This window comes from Alosa pseudoharengus, unplaced genomic scaffold (genome assembly GCF_046254945.1).
Source record: "Alosa pseudoharengus isolate Yale_2024_CS ecotype anadromous, Long Island Sound unplaced genomic scaffold, YU_APseudo_1.1 YU_APseudo_1.1_scf_12, whole genome shotgun sequence".
NCBI classification, from domain to species: domain Eukaryota; kingdom Metazoa; phylum Chordata; class Actinopteri; order Clupeiformes; family Clupeidae; genus Alosa; species Alosa pseudoharengus.
The window spans coordinates 17,078,598-17,097,163 of record NW_027468587.1 but is presented as its reverse complement, the minus strand read 5'-3'; the positions used below and the strand labels follow the sequence as shown (position 1 = coordinate 17,097,163).

The following is an 18,566-nucleotide window of genomic DNA, read 5'->3' as shown; positions in this document are numbered from 1 at the left end:
ATTTCAGAGTCCATCAGAGTAACAGGGCTCTCTCTCGCTCTCTCTCTCTCACACACAAACACACACACACACACACACACATACAGTCACACTGCACATGCTTCTTGCATAGAGCATGATAAGTAAAGGAAGGAAGCAAAACGTACAGGCTTGGCTGCTTGCCACCGCATGTTAAATGTAATTTTTGGCTTACATTTGTTTTTACCCAAAACGACAGGAATAGGGATTCCCGCCCCTCACCCATCCAACCACCCTCTTTCGCACCCCCACCTTCCCAAAAGGAAAACCATGTCGGACACCCTATATGACTCATAGGGCTTTAAGCAGGGGTCTACTGTAGTCAGTTGCTGTGATTCAGGGAGCTTTACATAACATGGACTCGACTTACTGGTGTCTCTGGGTTATAAATATAAATTAACCCCCCTGTCCATTAGTCCCTCCCTCTCTCTCTCTGTCACACACACACACACACACTGACAACTCTAACACATATGACTTATATGCACTCTTTTTCAACACACATCTTTATATGTAGTCATTCCTTCACAGTTTCCTAAGCGCCCCCTAAATGTAACTATGGCTCACCTATGCCAGCAAGTTTGATCCCATTAAGAAAATTATGTTATGGAGTAGCTGAGATCACACAATCCTCGTAGAAAAACAGTGGGCCAGAAAACGTATGTGTGTGTGCCAGTACCCTGCAGTGATTGCCTGATTATTTGCAGATGGGTAGGGGTGGGCTTGCTGCCTCTGTGGAGGTTTCCCTTTGGTATAGCATGCATACGGTTGAATGTACAATTGCCTACGCATTAATAATTGACCAAAAAATTACTGATATAAAAGGAGCATCGTGCCGCACTCCAAGGGCACTTCCAACTCGATTCAAAAACGGTGCGTTCTTGCTGTAGCCTATACAGTCCTTTACCGTACAATCAATAGAAGCCCTATATACCTAAGACTATTTCCAACGAGAATCTAGGGTTCAATAATCTCCGTGGCTGAGAGGGATCAGTTGGACTGCAAACACCAGGCGCTGTCTAAATACTTGCTGGTGTGAATCACGGTGCGCTCTACTATTTACTGAAGAGACCTAATCCCCTGCGCTTTCCAAATGGCGATTGTTATGCGTGTTCCAACTGCTCAGAAATCAATCAACGGCTCTGAGATCAATTAAAAGCAGCTTAGGAGATGACGAAGGCCAATTCATATAACAGTGGGAAGGGGGAGGGGGGAGCTAACATCTATTCATGAGGTGACTAACAACCCGTCCCTTATATGCCACACTCCACGGCTGGTGTGAAGCCGCACCGAGAGGTTCTGTCTTCCAGCCCAGGGTTCATTCCACCAAATTAGTGTCATTGTAAGTCCTTTGTTGGAACCAAGCGTCTATAGACATATTTGAGCACGATGATTTCTCAAATGAAGCATTAATTTTAAGGCAAAGTTGCCCCTCAGAAGTTCAGATGAACATGTGACACGTAGGCTAGCCTACGCGCATTCCCATAGTCATCAATCCAAACTTAATTTCCAAACAGAGAAGCTGTCACTGAAGCTTTCTTTTCATCTGTACAATGCTTTGCTGTCAGTGAAATCATATTTGTTTGGCTATCTTTGCAAACCACATATGTAGCCAGCTAAAACAGGTGATTTTAGGTTGCACCTAATGTGTGAATATTGGAGAAAGGAAAAACATGTATGCCTTTTGCAGTGTTAATTAACTTTCTTAACTGAAGTTTACAAACAACCATATCATTCTACAATGACGGACAAATAGCTTAACATGAGAGTTTAACGACAACAATAAAAGTGACTATCAATTAAACTTATTACGGGAAAGGTATTGGGTCGTGTTACAGTTCGCTTAAAGGGCAGCTGGAGAGGTCAGAAGACATGTATGCCATTTGTAAACGTTCCCCGCGACAGCAACGGTATCGATTAGGATATCCGATCTGTCGCTTTACGGCGTCTTTGGTCTTATCGCACCTCCTATTATCATAAGAGGGCATGATATCATCGGCTCACTTTCTAAGCGCATTTACGAGAAATTAATACTAAGGCTCTGACAAGAATTTAACGTCTCTATTATGTTACAAACGATATGTAGGCCCAAGCTATGTTTTTGTTCTATGCAGTGTATTCTGCATTTGCCAATAGCCTATATCTCAGTGTACGACAAAATGCAATCAGTGACAGCCGGTGTTCTGATCATTATTAGCCTAACAATAATAGGCTAATAATAATAATAATAATAATAATAATAATAATAATAATAATAAAAGAAGAAGAAGAAGAACCACAACAACCCAATCATATAATATCTCTTGGCTACTTCTCTAAACGTCCACATGAATGCAACAGTAGTAAGTCATAAATCAGTTTCATCCTAGTGTAGGCTATAAACTGTATTTCACTACATGTTCCTCGTTCAATAGGCTATTTTACTTAATAACCAAGCATTTGGGTTCATGAACACTCTACTCACCGGAGCAATGCCATTTCTAACCCAGGGTGCAGCAGACAAATCTAGTCTCCAAGTCACTGACTTGCAAGTAAAAAATCTTACCTCTTTTGTTACGTCTCCAGCGATGCGACTGCGTCTGACAGTGGCTGTACTCCATACAGTTCAACACGATTAGGGCAAAGGAGAAAAGTCGAAACTGCATCTGGACGGCTGTTGTTCTCCCGACTCAAATCAGAAGTACCGAGGTGCTATGATGGGAGTTCTCCGAATCACTCTTCTAAATCCTCAGACGTGATTTTGTCTTTAAATACACCGTTTTCCTCCCAACAAGGGACCAGGAGTTGAAAACTAGACCAGATCCCAACGGGTCACACATTAGACGAGTAGCGGCATAATTTCTCACCACTGGACAATGTCATTTTATGATGATCGTGGAAATTCTCAATCGAAAGTGTCCTTTTAAGCTGTGGAAAGAAAGATAACACGCTGTTATTCAGGCAGCACACGTTGGTGATACGATCAACGCATGTCTCCGGATAAATAGGTTACTTTATTCAGAGTTACGATTGTTTATTGTATGTAAATGCGTAGAAGTAAACTGACGCTAAAACAATTAACACGTGTGCCCCTTGCTTTTCGCTTTGGCCGACAGAGCTTGGCAATAAATGAATGCAAACCATTAAAATGTTTCTGTAGCTTGTCATAATGTCAACATCTCCGAACGCGCTCAACACATCAGATGCTGCGTGCAAGATTAAACGGTGCGGAGCAAATACCTGCATGAAGAGAAGTAACTGTGCTCACTGTAAAGTAAAGTTAAGTTCCTTCAGAGTGCCAGAGCTGTACTGGAACATAAAACATCACTCTTGGATGATGGTCAAACAGAAACTTTGTCTTAAAACAGCAGAGATCCGTTTGTATCGCAATATTTTGCCCTCTTTGGAAAGACCTCCTTTGAGCAGTACACTCCGGTAAACCTACACATGGAGAAGTTCGCCCCGCTGTAACGTTAACCTACTGAAGCGAGTTCACCAATAGTACATCGTGACTGAAATGTATGCGGAATGCTTTCACGAGTCAGTGTAGATTTCTCTTGATTCTAAGCATCTGCTCCGGTTGAGTTGTAGTGGCAGTAGCCTACTGGTCCTGATGCTTGGGGTTGGTTGCTTTTTCTATATAGCCGCTCCTGTCACGTGGAGCCTTGAGGATCTTGTATGAGTTTGAAGCCCCCTTGGCCAGAGTGGAGATTTTTTTTCGTCTTATTTAGGATTTCGAAGATGACATGCAATTTAGCCGATAGGCTACCACAAAGCGTCCTCAGGGTCCTAGTGCGGTGCACAAATTTAGACACAACTCAATTCTTTCAAATAGCGGCGGGATTTTCCTCAATTCAAATCCAGTTGTCCTATGAAACTCGCTGTCTATACAAGGCAGGGTTAAAGAAAACATACGATTACATCACATATTGGAGTGGGATATGTTTCAGACGGCGGTAAAAGGCACACCTGGTGACATGAACTGTAACTGATATTCACATTTTATTAGGCCTATGAGCTGCATTAGTGGTGTCGTGTAAATGACATGCCTTTAAAGTCTGTCTTTTACAAGGCAACATCGCCATGCAATGTTTAATTTCGAAACAGGCCTTCTTCTTAATGTGGGGAGCCCACCAGAGTAGCCTAGTTTATTTAGCTGTTCCACAGCCTCATTGTTGTAAAACAATATTTGGGACTTTGTGTCAGTAGAGGAATTTTGAAATTACTAATTTTTAATAACGTCTAATAGCTCTGCCATCACATGTTATTAGTGGCCTACAACAGCCTAATTATTGGATTCTGCATTCAGCGCCTACGCGCAACATGGATACATGCTTTGCTTCCCAGGTTTTGCAAAGGTGTAGGTCATAAATCCTAATGGTCTATTGCATTGACCCCTTGCATCCTATAGTAGGCTAGGCTATAGACTACTGTCACGTGGTCAGACATCACGAAAGATAAGGTCATGGTGTCCATGTTGGGGTAATTGGTCCTTCAATAGTAGGCTCTGAACAATGACTCACCAATATTTGAACTTAACGCAAAGTGATAATTCACGCCTTAACTCACCAAACCCATGTGTTGCTGCTGCTCTGTTGTTTTACAGATTGGTTTTCAGACGCCCAATGCGGTACCTCTGTCGACCACTAGGTGTGGCACTTCATCTTTTAGGGTTTTTTTTCCACGCTCATCATAGCCTATCACATGGTCTCGAAGTCTGAATGTGACGTAATATTTCAGTGTGGTCAAAAAATACACTAATAAATCGAGACTGCCACCGTGTAAAAAGTAAGGTGTCGTCATTGTGTAGGCCTAGGCAACAGAGGTCAGGCTCTACGTCAGATAAACGCACCACTGTCCTCATCTCTCTCTGGCAGTTCAGATGAGTCATGATTTAGATTAGATTAAGGGTTCCCCTCAGTAGCAGCCGGTTAAACCAGAGCAGTTCATGTCTAGTTAGGCTATTCAAAATAGTTAGAAATAAATTAAAAATGTTAAATTTAAAATAGGCTCCCAGATAGCAAGGTGACATTGATATGATGTTGATTTTCCATCCAAATCATCATTTTGGTTGAGATTGAAATCTCAATGGTAAATAGACATTGAATCAGCATTACAATCCTGACAAAAACCCGACAGTGCATGAATATCGATAAGAGAGATATCGAAACAACATTGGTTTATAGTTTATGTTGCCATAATCGATAGAGCATCGATACATAGTTCACTAAAAGATATTGAAAAGTCATGGATTTGTGGTTGACTGGGAAATCTTAACGTGGTGATTGAAAAGTAGTGGATTTATAGTTGACCGCGCGACGACGTTTGAACTGTCCAGCAGGAGATCATTTTCAGCAACAGTTCAGTCAGACCAACCGGGTGTTCAGCTCTCTGTCAAGTTCACTCCTCCTTAATGGTAAGCAAGCATTTATTTATCAAACGATAATGTTTTATTGTAAAAGTGTACTACATTAAATTCGGTCATGTTTACAGTCTATGTACATCATACTGTCTGACTTAAAAACTCATTCAAATGCTAGGCTGGCTAAATTTACTTGCTGTTGTCAAATTAATGTTTAGGCTAACTTACGTTATGGCAGTTCATCATAATGTTAGGTTAACGTTACTCGGCAGTCTGATTTATAATTAGGTCCAACTTTTGTTGTCAGTAAGTTACAGTTTATTACTCATGATAATAAAATATGAAGTAGTACTAGGCCTACTGGTAACGTTAGCTTCTAGGCTATACTGTCAAAATTATAGGCTGAAGATGTGCTGCTGGTTAACGTGGAGATTTAGCTCCTGGTGATCATATTTTTGTGAGTTTAATAGGCTAACTTTAGCAATACTGATATAAGTTAACTTTAAGTCATATCTGACTAGACTGCTATCATTAACCGTTCATTGGGCAGCAAAATTGTTCGTGCTGCTAGCAAACACGACATGTTCAATGAGCTTACCCAGCTTGCGAAACTGAATTATTCTAACACTATCTTCAGCCTGGCATTTTGACAGCAAACTCAACAAACATAGAATATATATTCTATGATTATTCTAAAGTTTCAATTATAAGTAGCCTTCAGTTTCAGTTGAACATAGCCTATTTATCTAACACTGTCTATCTCTTTTTCTTCTGTTTCTGTTAGGTGCCACTTCACTCTGCTACTGGATGGTGGAGGGCTGACTGCGAACGGTTGGTCTATGAATGCTATACTGAATGGATGGCAGGGAAGCACAACACACGTGAATTTCTAAATGAAGAAGAGTTAATAAATGCACTTGATTTTCAAACTGATAAGTTGTCAATGGTTATTTATGCACGATTGTGTAGCCTAAACCAGCCATACTAGGCCTAGTCAAATTTATCCTGGCTGTATATAAAGCAGGATGTGAATTTCCCAATATTTTTCCAAATTAAAAGTGGTTTACTGAGGTTTAATATCAATTGAAATACCATTGAAATCACATTGATCTTTAGTTTGGTTGTAATTTCAACGTTGTTTCAATATTCATTTTAATTGAAATACCATTGGAATTCCGTTGATCTGTAGTTGGAATTTCAACATTGCTTCAATATTAATAGAGGGTGCAAAATGTTATATGATCAATGTTGAAGTGCGACGTTGACTCAATGATTTTAACGTTGACAAAATAATGTTGATTTAACATAGATTCAATGAGTAATTGCTATCTGGGCTACACTCTATGCATTTTCTCAATACTCAATGATATATGTCGTCTTTTAGGTTTCATATGAGCTACTGAGCATAATATAGTAAATAAGTAAACTTTACTATACATTACTATAATTTCAACATCTCTTGCCTTTGAGCTACACAACATATTTCTATACAAAATATTTGACATTTTCTAGTTCAGCCTACTCTCTCAAGGTAATCAGCTACATAAGTAGACCTGAGTATATAAAAGTGTACTTACAGGTTGAGAGCAAAACAGGGTTAGATCATAGGTATGTAAGTATAATTTCATCAACTCTTCTTACCTTAGAGAGATCTGGAGACTGTTAAAACCAACCCAGAGATGAACATGTGTAGGGACAAGCCATCTCTCCTACCACATTATATGCTGTGCCATCACAATAAACTGGATTGTTCCCACCTCAATAGGTCACTCTTACAGCAGAGAGCAGGAAAATCTGAGGTGGTATCCATGTCTGCTAATGATCAAACACCAGTTCAAGGGTGTGGGGGGGGGGGAGCATCCACTACAACACAAACACAGACATGACTAGGATTTGAAGGTCCCGACCGAAACCTACTGCTGACCTTTTAGCCCTCGCTTGTTTATTTATTTCTTTTACGCCAAGTGACAGACGTTGTGGTTCGGAGCCACAAGGCGGCCGCAGGCTCTGGACACTGCACTAAAACAACATCTGAACCAGCACTCCTAAAGGTGGATGTGATAATTAAGGGCTCGGAAGGGGCTTTTTGTTTTCCTAATGTGTCATGGCACAGGGAGCGGTAAACCTATCACTTTACCGCCACCACCCCTTTCCCTCCCTCTCCCTCTCTCCCTGTATGCTCTCCATCCTGCAGTTCACTCTCCATCTCAGTCCCTGGGAAAGCAGTAGTGACGTCAGCGTATCAGAAGCTGTCTGGACCAGGTCCTAGAGAGTTATGGCAGCCACAAGCACTTCTCTCTCATCTGGCAAAGACTGGTACCTGTAAACATGACACCTGATTAAAGGAGCCACAAAAGCGCGGTAGGGAGGGGGGGGGGGCAGCAATCTGGAGACCAGACCTGATTAATCTCATCCTTCCCTTCTCCCTGTTTCACTTCATTTCATAAAGTTGGCCGCTCCAACATTCATTCACTGAGAGAAAGCAAGTGAGAGAGAGAGGGAGAGTGAGAACAGGAACATAAAGAAACAAGAGTAAGAGCAACGAAATGATGAAAGACAAACAGCAGAGAAACAGAATGTGGAAAAAAATTGAACGAGAGGCAGAGTAAGAGAGGGATAGAAAAAGATAGGAGACTGATAGAGAAGAGAGGGAGGGAGGAGAGAGAGAGAGAGAGAGAGAGAGGAGCACTTGCAGGACGGCAGTAGGGTGATTGTCTGGTCTGCCTAATGGAGGGTTATGGGTCCCTCATGTCTGAACCCAGGTGGAGATGACAGTCAGAGAGGACGACAGGGGACGGGTCACCACCGTCTACCCTCAACTCCCATAGCGCCTGTGTGAGAGTGAGGGAGGGTGTGTGTGTGTATGAGAGACAAAAACATGTCTATGTGTGACGTTGTGTGTGTTTTGCATGTGTGTGAGAGAAAGAGCGAGAGAAAGAGAGGGAGAGAAAGAGAAGGTCATGTATGTGGCAAGTCTTTGCTTTGTGTAAGCCTGTGTTTGTGTGTGTGTGTGTGTGTGTGTATGCTTGCACTAGCCACAACTCCAGAGGCCACTAAAGCGCAGTAAAAGCATCAGATTAACCAGCCATTCGTCACGATGGGCTCAGGCAGCCATAAGTGGCGTGGCCAAACACCGGCTAGAAGTGTGTGTCTACCTCCACCCCCGCTGCAGTGACTCAGTGTGTGGCTCATCATGTTTAGAAAACTCTGTTCGTTACAAAGGGGAGCGGGACCACTCAGTCTCCAACCTCCATTTGTAATCTACCCAATATAAAACACAGGCACGGGGCGAAAATGAGGTTTTTTAAAAGGGTTGTGCTTTTTTTATTGAAAAACAGATGACAACGTTTTTTTTTTCTTTTTTTAAAAAAGCTTTTGGGCTCCTTTGAAGGCAAAACAGGATGTAGCGGGTGGGAATGCTGTGGAGTAGTGGGACACTTATGATTAATTTTCAGTCCTCATCCTAATAAAATCCAGAATCCTGGCCAGCCCAATTTGGAGTCTGGAAATAGAGAAAACAATAAAAAAAAAACTTGATCAGTCATTATACAATTAAGCATGTCTGTCTATAACAGTCTTACCAGTGAGTTATGTAACCAGTCAATTTAGTACAGGTGAGAGAAGTCAATCCACACTCAAGTATGGTGATATGAAATAAGTAAGACAAAAAAATGGTAATTATGGTAATTCAACTTTGTGAAATTAGCCTGGATGTCACATCTTAGTTTCAGGACAGATCTGTAAAAAACAACACTGGTGTTTATGTGCATCCATCTGCTGGAATTATAGCCTAGATTGTGTTTGTGTGTATGGTTGTGTGTATGGTTGTGTGTGTGTGTGTGTGTGTGTGTGTGTGTGTGTGTGTGTGTCCGTGTTTATGCACCGAGGAGTACTCAAGCTTTAATGGGAGTCGAAACAGCCTATCCAGATGGCAGACAATAAATGCATTACATATAAGTGATTAGTTGCCTGGAGGACAGCAGGACATAATGGGGTTTCTCTGTGAGCGCTTTGGAGCCTCTCTTGCCTAATTACAGAAATTCCTTACTAAAGGCCCCAATGCTTTTTTTTTTTTTAAACCAGGCAGCATTAAGGGGCAGCGCTCTTCCTGCAGATATTCAAACAACTGAGAGGGAGGTAATTGAACACATCAAAAGATGCCTCCTGAACACCCAAGCAATAAAAATAGGGGGCATTTAACATGAACACTGTAATTCTGTGACCTTGGCCACTTGCGTGTGACTGTGTGTGTGTGTGTGTGTGTGTATGTGTGTGTGCACTATCCCATCCGTGTTATGGGATAGTGCACACACACACACACACACACACACACAAACACACACACACACTATTTGTTGGCTTCCCACTTGACTTCTTCCTTACTTCTAAAGGCAAAGGGTAATGCTTGGGGCCCATCTGCAGCTACCCTTATGCATGTGGCTTGTAAGCAGTGCAGCCTGTCAAGATCAAAACAGTGACAAACTGGACCCTGAGCAAAACATCTGGGGGAGACTCCCAAAGGCTGTCCCCTCCTCTTGTCTCTCGAGCGAGGCGGGAGAGAGAGAGAGAGAGCGGGAGAGGGAGAGGGAGAGAGAGCGGGAGAGGGAGAGAGAGAGAGAGAGAGAGAGAGAGAGCGGGAGAGGGAGAGGGAGAGGGAGAGAAAGAGACAACGAGAGACTGTCTTGGTGTTATTTACGCTAGTGAGCTGAGTCATGGGACTCCTGCACCCTTGTCTTCTCTCCTCCACCACCATCACCACCCCCGCCCCCACCTCCTCCTCCTCCTCCTCCTCCTCCTCCTTCACCTCGTCCTCCTCTCCTCTCCTTTTACAGCTTGCTCCAACATCTACCTTGTCATTAGTCCTTTGAAGACGAGCGGGATGATGAAAGCATTGTCTGTGTTAAACTTGCTCTTACTGGTCGATGCCAGGCAAAGACGGCTCGGGATTGTGGTGGAGCGGAGAGTGTGTGTGTGTGCGTGTGTGTGCGTGTGTGTGTATGTGTATGTGTGCTGGGGCTGTTTGGCATTCCTCGGGGGTTTGCTCTGTGGACCTGGCTGTGTGTGTGCCGTGTGAGTAAACTACAGGGCACGCAGCCAAGCCGATGAGATCAGACAGATAAGGGGGATGGATGTGCTTGCCTCATTTCGGTGGCTGTGACTGATCTTCTTCTCGATGTTCATGGCCAGCATCTGGCTGCGGAAGGACAGAGACTTGGTCTTCTCGATCACCTGCTGGTAGGGGGACACCGCGTTGTTGCCCATCACCACGTGGCCCTGCCACAGAGAATATAACAAGGTATTTACCAGCAGACATCAATGAAGTACATCTTGTCCTGTCCTAATTCATTGTAGCCTACTGTATTGTAGCATTATGCATTCACACATACAGTTGCAGTGTGTTGGCTAAACCTCACTTTACAATACAAACCTTATATACTGTCTTCATCACTCTCCCACACACACACACACACACACACACACACACACACACACACACACACACACACACACACACACACACAACACACGCGCACATGCACACACACACACACTACTGACACTAGGTAAGCGTGTGCCCTCATGTTTGTCCTCACCCACATAGTAACCATGGGCCCTTTCACAACACATGGTCAGAAAAATCTGTGGCTTCAAACAAACGGCAGGTAATTCTATGTCATTGGGTTGGAGCACGGGGTGTGTGAGATTTGTAGATTACAGAGGGCCGGTGGCGGTCTCTGGGAGTGTCGTGACACTCCGTCCTGCTCTGGAGCGGCGGGTGAGCGCGGTGACGGGCCCTAAGGCTCCCGCGGAGGCGGCAGCGGCAGCAGACGTGAATCGAGAGACGTTTCCCTTTTATCATGACATCAGGACACAAATCACCCTGACAAAAAGGCTTTGAAATGGACTATTGCAATTACAAGCTACCAACATCAATAACCTGCGGGAAGCGAGAGAAAGGGAGAGAGAGAGAGAGAGAGAGAGAGAGACAGAATGGGCAGAGAGTGGGAAAAGCAAAGTGTGCAGTGGAGAGCAACAAGAGAGGACCAAGAGATTAAGAGATGGAGAGAAGGGTGGGGGGGAAGGAAAAAATGAGCAGGAAAGAAAGTCATGAGAGAAAACGAGAGAAAGAGAGAAAATGAGAGAGAGAGAGAGTGCAGCAGAGAGAGAGAGGAAGGAGAAAGAATGCAAGAAATGGAGAACGAGTGTGGGAGAGTGCGAGCGTGAGCGGGCACAAGGGCCGAGAGAACAAGAGGGCGACAGAGAAAAGGGAGCCCACGTACCAGTTTGGAGTCGATTTTGGCGTCCAGTCTAGCATTGCGGATAAGGTTGACGATCCATCTCTCGGCCTCCTCAGGGGTCATGTTCAGCTTGTCTGCCAGCATACTGAGAGGGGTGCAAGCACGCACACACACACACACACAGACACACGCACATACACACACACGCACACACACACACACACACACACACACACAGAAAGAGCCAGCTCTCATTAGACCTCCTGGGAGAGAGGGGGTATATGTGGCACTCAGCTATGGGAAAATGAACTGGAGCTCACATAAAACCAGCTACGGTTGTTTGAAGGGAATCAATCATGTGCATCTTCAAGAACCTATCTGTTTTGTTCTATTTTGCTTCATTCTTTCCCCTTTTTCATAGACGTCTCTTTTGAACACAGGTCTTTATTTCCATTCAGTTCTCATGCAACAGAACAGGATGTTATTACATGTTTGATTAAGATTTTATAAACATGCTTCAATTCAGGCAATCTTGGGAGAGTACATTTAAGATGAAAAAGTATGACCTCTAGACTAGAGAAAACAAGCGCCCGGATAAGTGGCGATGATACAATTCCAAACCACGCCTTGGCATTTTTAATGCTTTTCAGAAAGGTGGCATAATGGCTCGGGTGGCATAATGTGCCTATGAAAATGAGATCGCTGATGAATGCAAATGCCCAAAGAGGCCCATTTAAGGATGACATCAACGGGGAGAAATGGAAGAAGACGCAGACAGGGAGCATGCTCCAACAGAATGTTTTCGACAGGTGTGGGGACAAGTGCCCCCGGCGGAGACTCTGCCAGAGGTAAGCGCGAGAGAGAGAGAGTGGGCAAAAAACCAAAGTCCCTCAAATATTGTCCCCTTGGATTCGTTGGTCGTTTTTTTTTTTGAGGCAGCAGGTCTTGCTGTCCTTCAATTCCCCCCCTTCCCCATCATTCCCCCGGGGGGCCCTTGCTACCGTCTCCCAAATGAAAAGCAGGTTTGCTGGCCAGGCCCTTTGATGGTGCAGGACAGCGATGTGTCACGGGACAGCAGGGGGTCTGCTCTGGGGGTGAGGGGCGGGGTGGGCTAGAGGGGTGAGCAGTAGCTCTTTGATCATAAGAGGTTTCCAGTGGGGCTTGTGGCTTTGCCCCGTAGCCCTTAAGTCAGCGTCACGTCCCACTCACTCCTAACTAAATCCCCACTTCCACCCTCATGTCCTCGACATTTCCTGCTGCCACAGCTTGCAAGGCAGAGGCCTCCTGATTCCTCTCTTTCTTTCCCCACAAGCCCTTCCCCCATTAGCACTCCTGTGCACTACACTGAGTAATGTTATAGTCTAGCTGACCCAGAGAGGAGGGTGACATCGGTACAGCACCATTGACCTAATGGCATTTTATGTCTCGTTTCCACTCGTACGTTATCCGCAAATCAAATAAGTATTTCTTTGTTGTCTGGGTTAATGAACCTATGATCTTGGTATTGCTGCCGTCACGTTTAATTGGCTGAAATGCGGCCTTTCCATCAATGCTCAATTTCACACAGTCTCCCATAAAGTCAGAGTAAAAGGCTGCAAAAACGGATGCGACACATAGGTAGTTGTAGTAAATGCCTCCTCAAAATTGCTGCAGAATGTCAAAAGTGGTCAGTGTTGCCGTTACTCTTGCCCGGGCTCCACTTCTTTGGATGGAGGAGCACTGAGGGAGAAGGAGAGGGAGAGGGAGAGAGAGAGAGAGAGAGAAAGAGAGGGAGCCCAGGAGTGCCAGGGCTCATTCCCCCAACCTGACGCACCTCGACCAGAGCCCAGCTCCTCCGTCACTCCCCTTAATGCCTTTCCCCCCATTAGCCTGTTTGTAAAATGGGCTCATTTGAGATAATGTTTGCCTTACCTCAGACCCTGACAGACAAATACGCTCTCTTACTCTCGGGCCAACAACTAAATGCATACACACAAACCAAAGTACGCACAAACACACACACACACACACACACACAAAGAAAAAGACAAGTTAAGAGGGGTCAAATGACATCAGCGTCTGGTAGCAGACTAAGGCACAGGAGAAAAAAAAACAAAATACCCTACCAACCACCTACAAGACAACACAAATAAGTGGCATTACATCAGAATAAGCCTTCTGAACTGACACTGCCTCAGGCCGTAGGTGTGATCGAGATAAAACGCTGGCGGTGTGCGCTGGCACACTCCTGGAACGTGAGGTAAGATGAGCAACACAGACTCCCCTGCCTGTCGCACCCCTCACGCCCAATCTTCTTCTTGCCTGACAGCTGATTACACACAGCACTGCCATGGGCTCTGCAGCCATGACGGACCTATGCCAGGTGGTGAATAACGCTCAGCCTAAACTAATAGAGGGTGGGCCAGGGAGTGACTTTTACACGGAAAAACATGACAAAACGAATTATTTCTAGCTGACTAGTAAATAGGCAATAAAAAAGCCAAACATTTCATATCTTGAATTAAAACCAATAAACAATTTCTTGCTTTGACCATGTCATAAGTCATTTATGACATGGTCAAAGCAAGAAATTGTTTGACCCAACTCTTGAATGCATTAAGTTGTTAAGATTAGCTGATTAGTTCGTGATGGCCAACACGTGCTGGTTGGTTATCTGGCTGCAAGTGACAGGTCTGGGGTGGGAGACAGTGTGTCAGCAGTGGGGGATCAGGCTACACAACAGATCGCAAACAGGTGCCAGCATGGCGTCTCACAACCGTATCCAGTGTCTGCATAATGCATGGGCTGGGACTCAGAGGGGAGGGGAGGGGGAGAGAAAACGTGGGGATACAACTGCTGCAGTCGTATGGCCTAACCACCTCCCGCCCTTTATTAAGAAGTTGACTGAGATGACTGATGACACGTCAGCAGCGCCAGAGATTCCGACGTTAGAATATACTAAGTGCAGAAGTAGCCCTCATGGGTGGTACATGACAGTCAAGCGGGGGGCTTAGGAGACTGGATCTACACAAACACGCTCCTGCTCCCCCGACAAGGGAAGTACCCCATAAACTCAATTACTTCGACTGCCGTACCACATTGCATGACCCTAGAGCAACCATTGATAGGAGGCCACCCCACCTCACCCTGTGAACACAGATCTAAGATAGACATGTATGCACACAAATCTCTACAGACCAGCAAAATTCTCAGTCTTGTTGTCTGACCAAAGCTTTGACCAAGAAGGTAAGATTTGACAAGAGGGGAAAAGACAGAACAATTAGATCAGGGGTAGTGGTTCAGGAGGCAGGGAGCCTGGAGGGCCCTGAACCATGAACGTGGGTCAGCTTTGAGCCCTGGGGTCTCCTGGTGCGGTCCCATTTCATGAGACTCCAAACTCAGATTCTCATGGGAGCAGGGCCTGGTGTCAGGGATCGCTTTGGCATTGACCCCTTTTGGTCACACAGACTCCACCGCCACCGATTTTATCCATTGCCGATTTTCGGGCCAGTGGGAGGCCGTGTCCTTACACTTCACACTGACTAAAGGGAGAGTAGAGGAGGGTGCTTGGGAAAAAAAAAAAAAAAACCAAGAGCATCGTTAAACACTTCCATATGAAGGCATTAAGAAATTACAGGCCATTTGGAGCGACCCCTGCTTTTCGGCTTGGGGTGAAACAGAATTTTTTTTGAGAAAACCGAAATGCCCGTGCGGTTGCCTTAATGACTCAATTGAGATTTGGAAAGACCCACTTGTCTCTCCTTTTTTCTTGCATTAAATGCAAGATTTTCTTTTTTTTCTTCTCAGAAATATCAGTTAACTTGACATAATTGTGGAGTAGGAAGGAAGATGGCCTCCTCTCCTCAAGTTCAAATCAATGTTTCCCAGAAGCATCGGCCAGCGTCGTCTTCCAAGATACACCTCTTCCGACAGAGTCAACATCAGAGAGAAGCTTTGCAGTTCAGCAGGACTTCTGGAAGCTCACCATCATTAACACAAGGGATAGGAGGTGAAAACAGGACGAAACATTGGCTGCCATGATCTCGGAATTTAATTTTATATATTCTTTTCGGCAAAAAAATTATACTGTGAGGGATTTCATGAGTCTAGACAAAAGTAGATATGTGGATGCAATTACCATCCATAAGCTCAAATCATCGGCTCATATTTCCAATGGCTCCTTTTTTACGTAGGCCTTTATGCATAAAATAACTCAATTATTCCTGTTTTTGGTCTACTTTTGGCCAGTGCCTTGGGCAGAAACAAGCTAAATATCTGCAAAGCCCTCATGGCCAACAGCTGTAAAAATCTGCTCATTAAAGCACCAGCTTCAGATTCATTTGCGTCCACGCTTGGGAGTGGAGAGGTCCTGTGTAACAGACTAATGACTGAATACCATTTTATCAAGAGTTGAAATCTGTAACCATCATGATGTTATTCCCCCATGAAAATTCCTGACAGTGCATCCATGTATTAAAAACAACAAAACAATATGTAAAAAAAGGAACAGTAAAAGAAAAAAAAAACAGAAACAATCACAATTCAACTTCCTAGTTCAGTGTTACCACTAACCTTTGTGGTCTTTAACAAGTAAATGGATCCAATTGCAGCAGGGCTGCCAAAAGGAACCAGGCCTCTTAATCAATTCCAGACTATCTGCAATGGGAGATTTCATCGGTGCCTGATCATATTCCATGGTTCAACCTTGACTACAGACCTTCCTCTGCTTTGTAAAAATTCAAGCAGAAACACTGGGAGCAATTACTTACTTCTGCAACAAAAATGATAAAGCCATTTGGCATCGCAATTAAGGGCTGGAAGCAATGGCTGCCATGTGAGATCTTACGTCGGGCAATTTGTTGAGTCTAACCAACCCGCCAAATCATCTCCATCACTCAAAAGAAGACTTTTCAAAAACATTTAACCTGGCAAAACATTATCTCAGTAGGGGCATATATCTTCCACCAGTTTGTCATATTTTTTTTATTATTCATAAACATGCGCCAAACTTGGGAGAGCATGGCTGTGTGTGTGTGTGTGTGTGAGTGAGTGCATGCGTGCGTGCATGTGTGTGTGTGTACGTGCATGAGTGCGTGCGTGTATACGCAAGCTTTTGCGCCCACAAGTGTCGCCTGGCAGCCAACCCTGCTCCACCACACCCCAGAGGGTTTTAACAGGATGTCATAAACCTCCCAACCTAAAGGTGGATGCAACCTGTTAGCGTAGTGCTGGGCAGCCTCTTGACAAGTGTTCTGTGTGTGTGCGCCTCCCCTTGTACTGACAGACACAGGGTTTGGGAGAGAAAAAAAAGAAGCAGAACGTGGGACGGATGCTTAGATACTACTAGTTATGAAAGCTCATTTTGAACAGGCAGGAGTGCATCACTGTTATGGGGCTCAGCATGCCGTCTATGGGAAGGAGGAGGGGGAGGCTGGGCCGGGGGATTTGGGGGCAGGGTGGGGGCTAGATGAGTGGAGGTAATGGGAACCAGGCAGAGAAAAACCAATGGCCCACACATCCCCCTCGCCTAGACTTAACCCCCCCCCCCCCCCCCACCCCTCACTCCACCACACCATACCCAACCCACAATCTCCCACTCCACCAATGGAAAAACCTGGGGACTGGAACGAACGATCGCGTGTATTCTCTGGGAACCTGCAAGGCCTAAAGGCAGCCATAAAAAAGCACCAATAAAAAGAAAAAGAGGCTAACTGCAGAAAAGTAGCAGTTAAACACCTGCCACACTCCGCAAAACGCAGCAGCGATGACGACGGCAGAGGGACAATGACATAGATGTCGTAACAATCTGTGACTAAGAGGCCCAGCAAAGATCATGAAAAGCACCAAACATCCAACACTGTTCTAACAAAATCTCGGGCTCTCGCCAATACCTCTAATCTCCTTTAATTGCGCTCAATTACGGCAATATTTTATCTCCCAAGGGGATTAGAGTAATTAGCATTGGAGAAAAACCTCTTGGTTTTGGGGTGACTCCAAGGTAATTTTCCCCAGCGAAGATGCGACAGGACAGAACAAATACGAGCAAATGACTGCTGTTGTGGGGGAGGGAGGGCTCGGGGGGGTGAACCCTTTCAATTATTTTTACTGGCAAAACACTCTATTCCAGACCATGAAAGAGTGAGAGAGAGAGAGAGAGAGAGAGAGAAAGACACAGAGAGGGCAAGAACTTTTCAGGTGGTCTTAAAAACTCCTGGGTGCCTAATTCTGAGAAACGACCTTGAAAGGCTCCTAAAACGTAATCCTTCAGATGTCCTAAGAAACAGATGACTGTATGTGCCTCAGATGACTGCTCTCAGAGTCCAGGGGCGCGCCTGTGTGTGTGTGTGTGTGTGTGTGTGTGTGTGTGCTTTAGTGGGGCTAGACACTGATTCTTATCTTAAAGGTGTATGTATATATGCATGCACTGGGACAAAACCACAGGGTCAGGGTTTAGAGGGTAAGCATCTAAGTTGGCATCCACTATCTATAAAAATGGCATCCGACAGGTTTGGCCATTTTCACAAAAATGCCAATTAGGTGCCACATTAGAGATGGCCACAAATGATGTAATCTATGTGGCTTGACTGATCCTGCCAGTTTGTAAACTGCCCGCTCAGCTCACCCACCAATCCACACACAACATACTTTTGTGTGCACAAGTAATGTAGCACCAGATTGGTTTGTTGCTGGAAGTGAGCACCTGTCAGCCGCCATTTTTAGAGATGACGGTTGGCAATTATTATATTTTTGTCTGAAGTAGCTAGCCTAGTATCGACCACTGAAATGAATAAGGGTAGCGCTCCCTCATGCTCTCCAGTTCCCTCTCCACAAAACCTTATTTTCCACAATTTTTTTTACAAAATAATAAACTGTCCAGCATATCTGAAAAATTTGCAGCCACATGTCTGGCACTGCATGTCTTCCAGCATTTGTTGGATTTTCAGACTGCACTGCATATTTGTATGTGGCCAATTTGAGCCCACCCATAC

General features: G+C 44.6%; 2 protein-coding genes and 1 long non-coding RNA gene across 3 annotated transcripts in view; 1 reads left to right on the top strand and 2 right to left on the bottom strand.

Annotated features, from left to right (window-relative positions):
* rspo2 (R-spondin 2) overlaps positions 1–3,854 on the bottom strand; it is a 55,618-nt gene extending 51,764 nt beyond the window's left edge. Inside the window, exons 1-2 of the mRNA XM_076279448.1 lie at positions 3,238–3,854; positions 2,564–2,925 (exon numbers count right to left, since the gene is read on the bottom strand). Coding sequence (XP_076135563.1) covers positions 2,564–2,663 — 100 coding nt within the window. The 5' untranslated portion in view covers positions 2,664–2,925; positions 3,238–3,854. The remainder of the gene's footprint in view (positions 1–2,563; positions 2,926–3,237) is intronic.
* Positions 3,855–5,032: 1,178 nt separating this feature from the next.
* LOC143118381 (uncharacterized) lies at positions 5,033–6,295 on the top strand. Its single transcript, XR_012986128.1, has 2 exons — positions 5,033–5,413; positions 6,144–6,295. It is a non-coding gene; the product is annotated as an uncharacterized LOC143118381 (long non-coding RNA).
* A 2,361-nt stretch (positions 6,296–8,656) lies between these two features.
* Positions 8,657–18,566, bottom strand: part of eif3ea (eukaryotic translation initiation factor 3, subunit E, a) — a 50,454-nt gene continuing 40,544 nt past the window's right edge. Inside the window, exons 11-13 of the mRNA XM_076280288.1 lie at positions 11,641–11,743; positions 10,499–10,633; positions 8,657–8,861 (exon numbers count right to left, since the gene is read on the bottom strand). Coding sequence (XP_076136403.1) covers positions 8,823–8,861; positions 10,499–10,633; positions 11,641–11,743 — 277 coding nt within the window. The 3' untranslated portion in view covers positions 8,657–8,822. The remainder of the gene's footprint in view (positions 8,862–10,498; positions 10,634–11,640; positions 11,744–18,566) is intronic.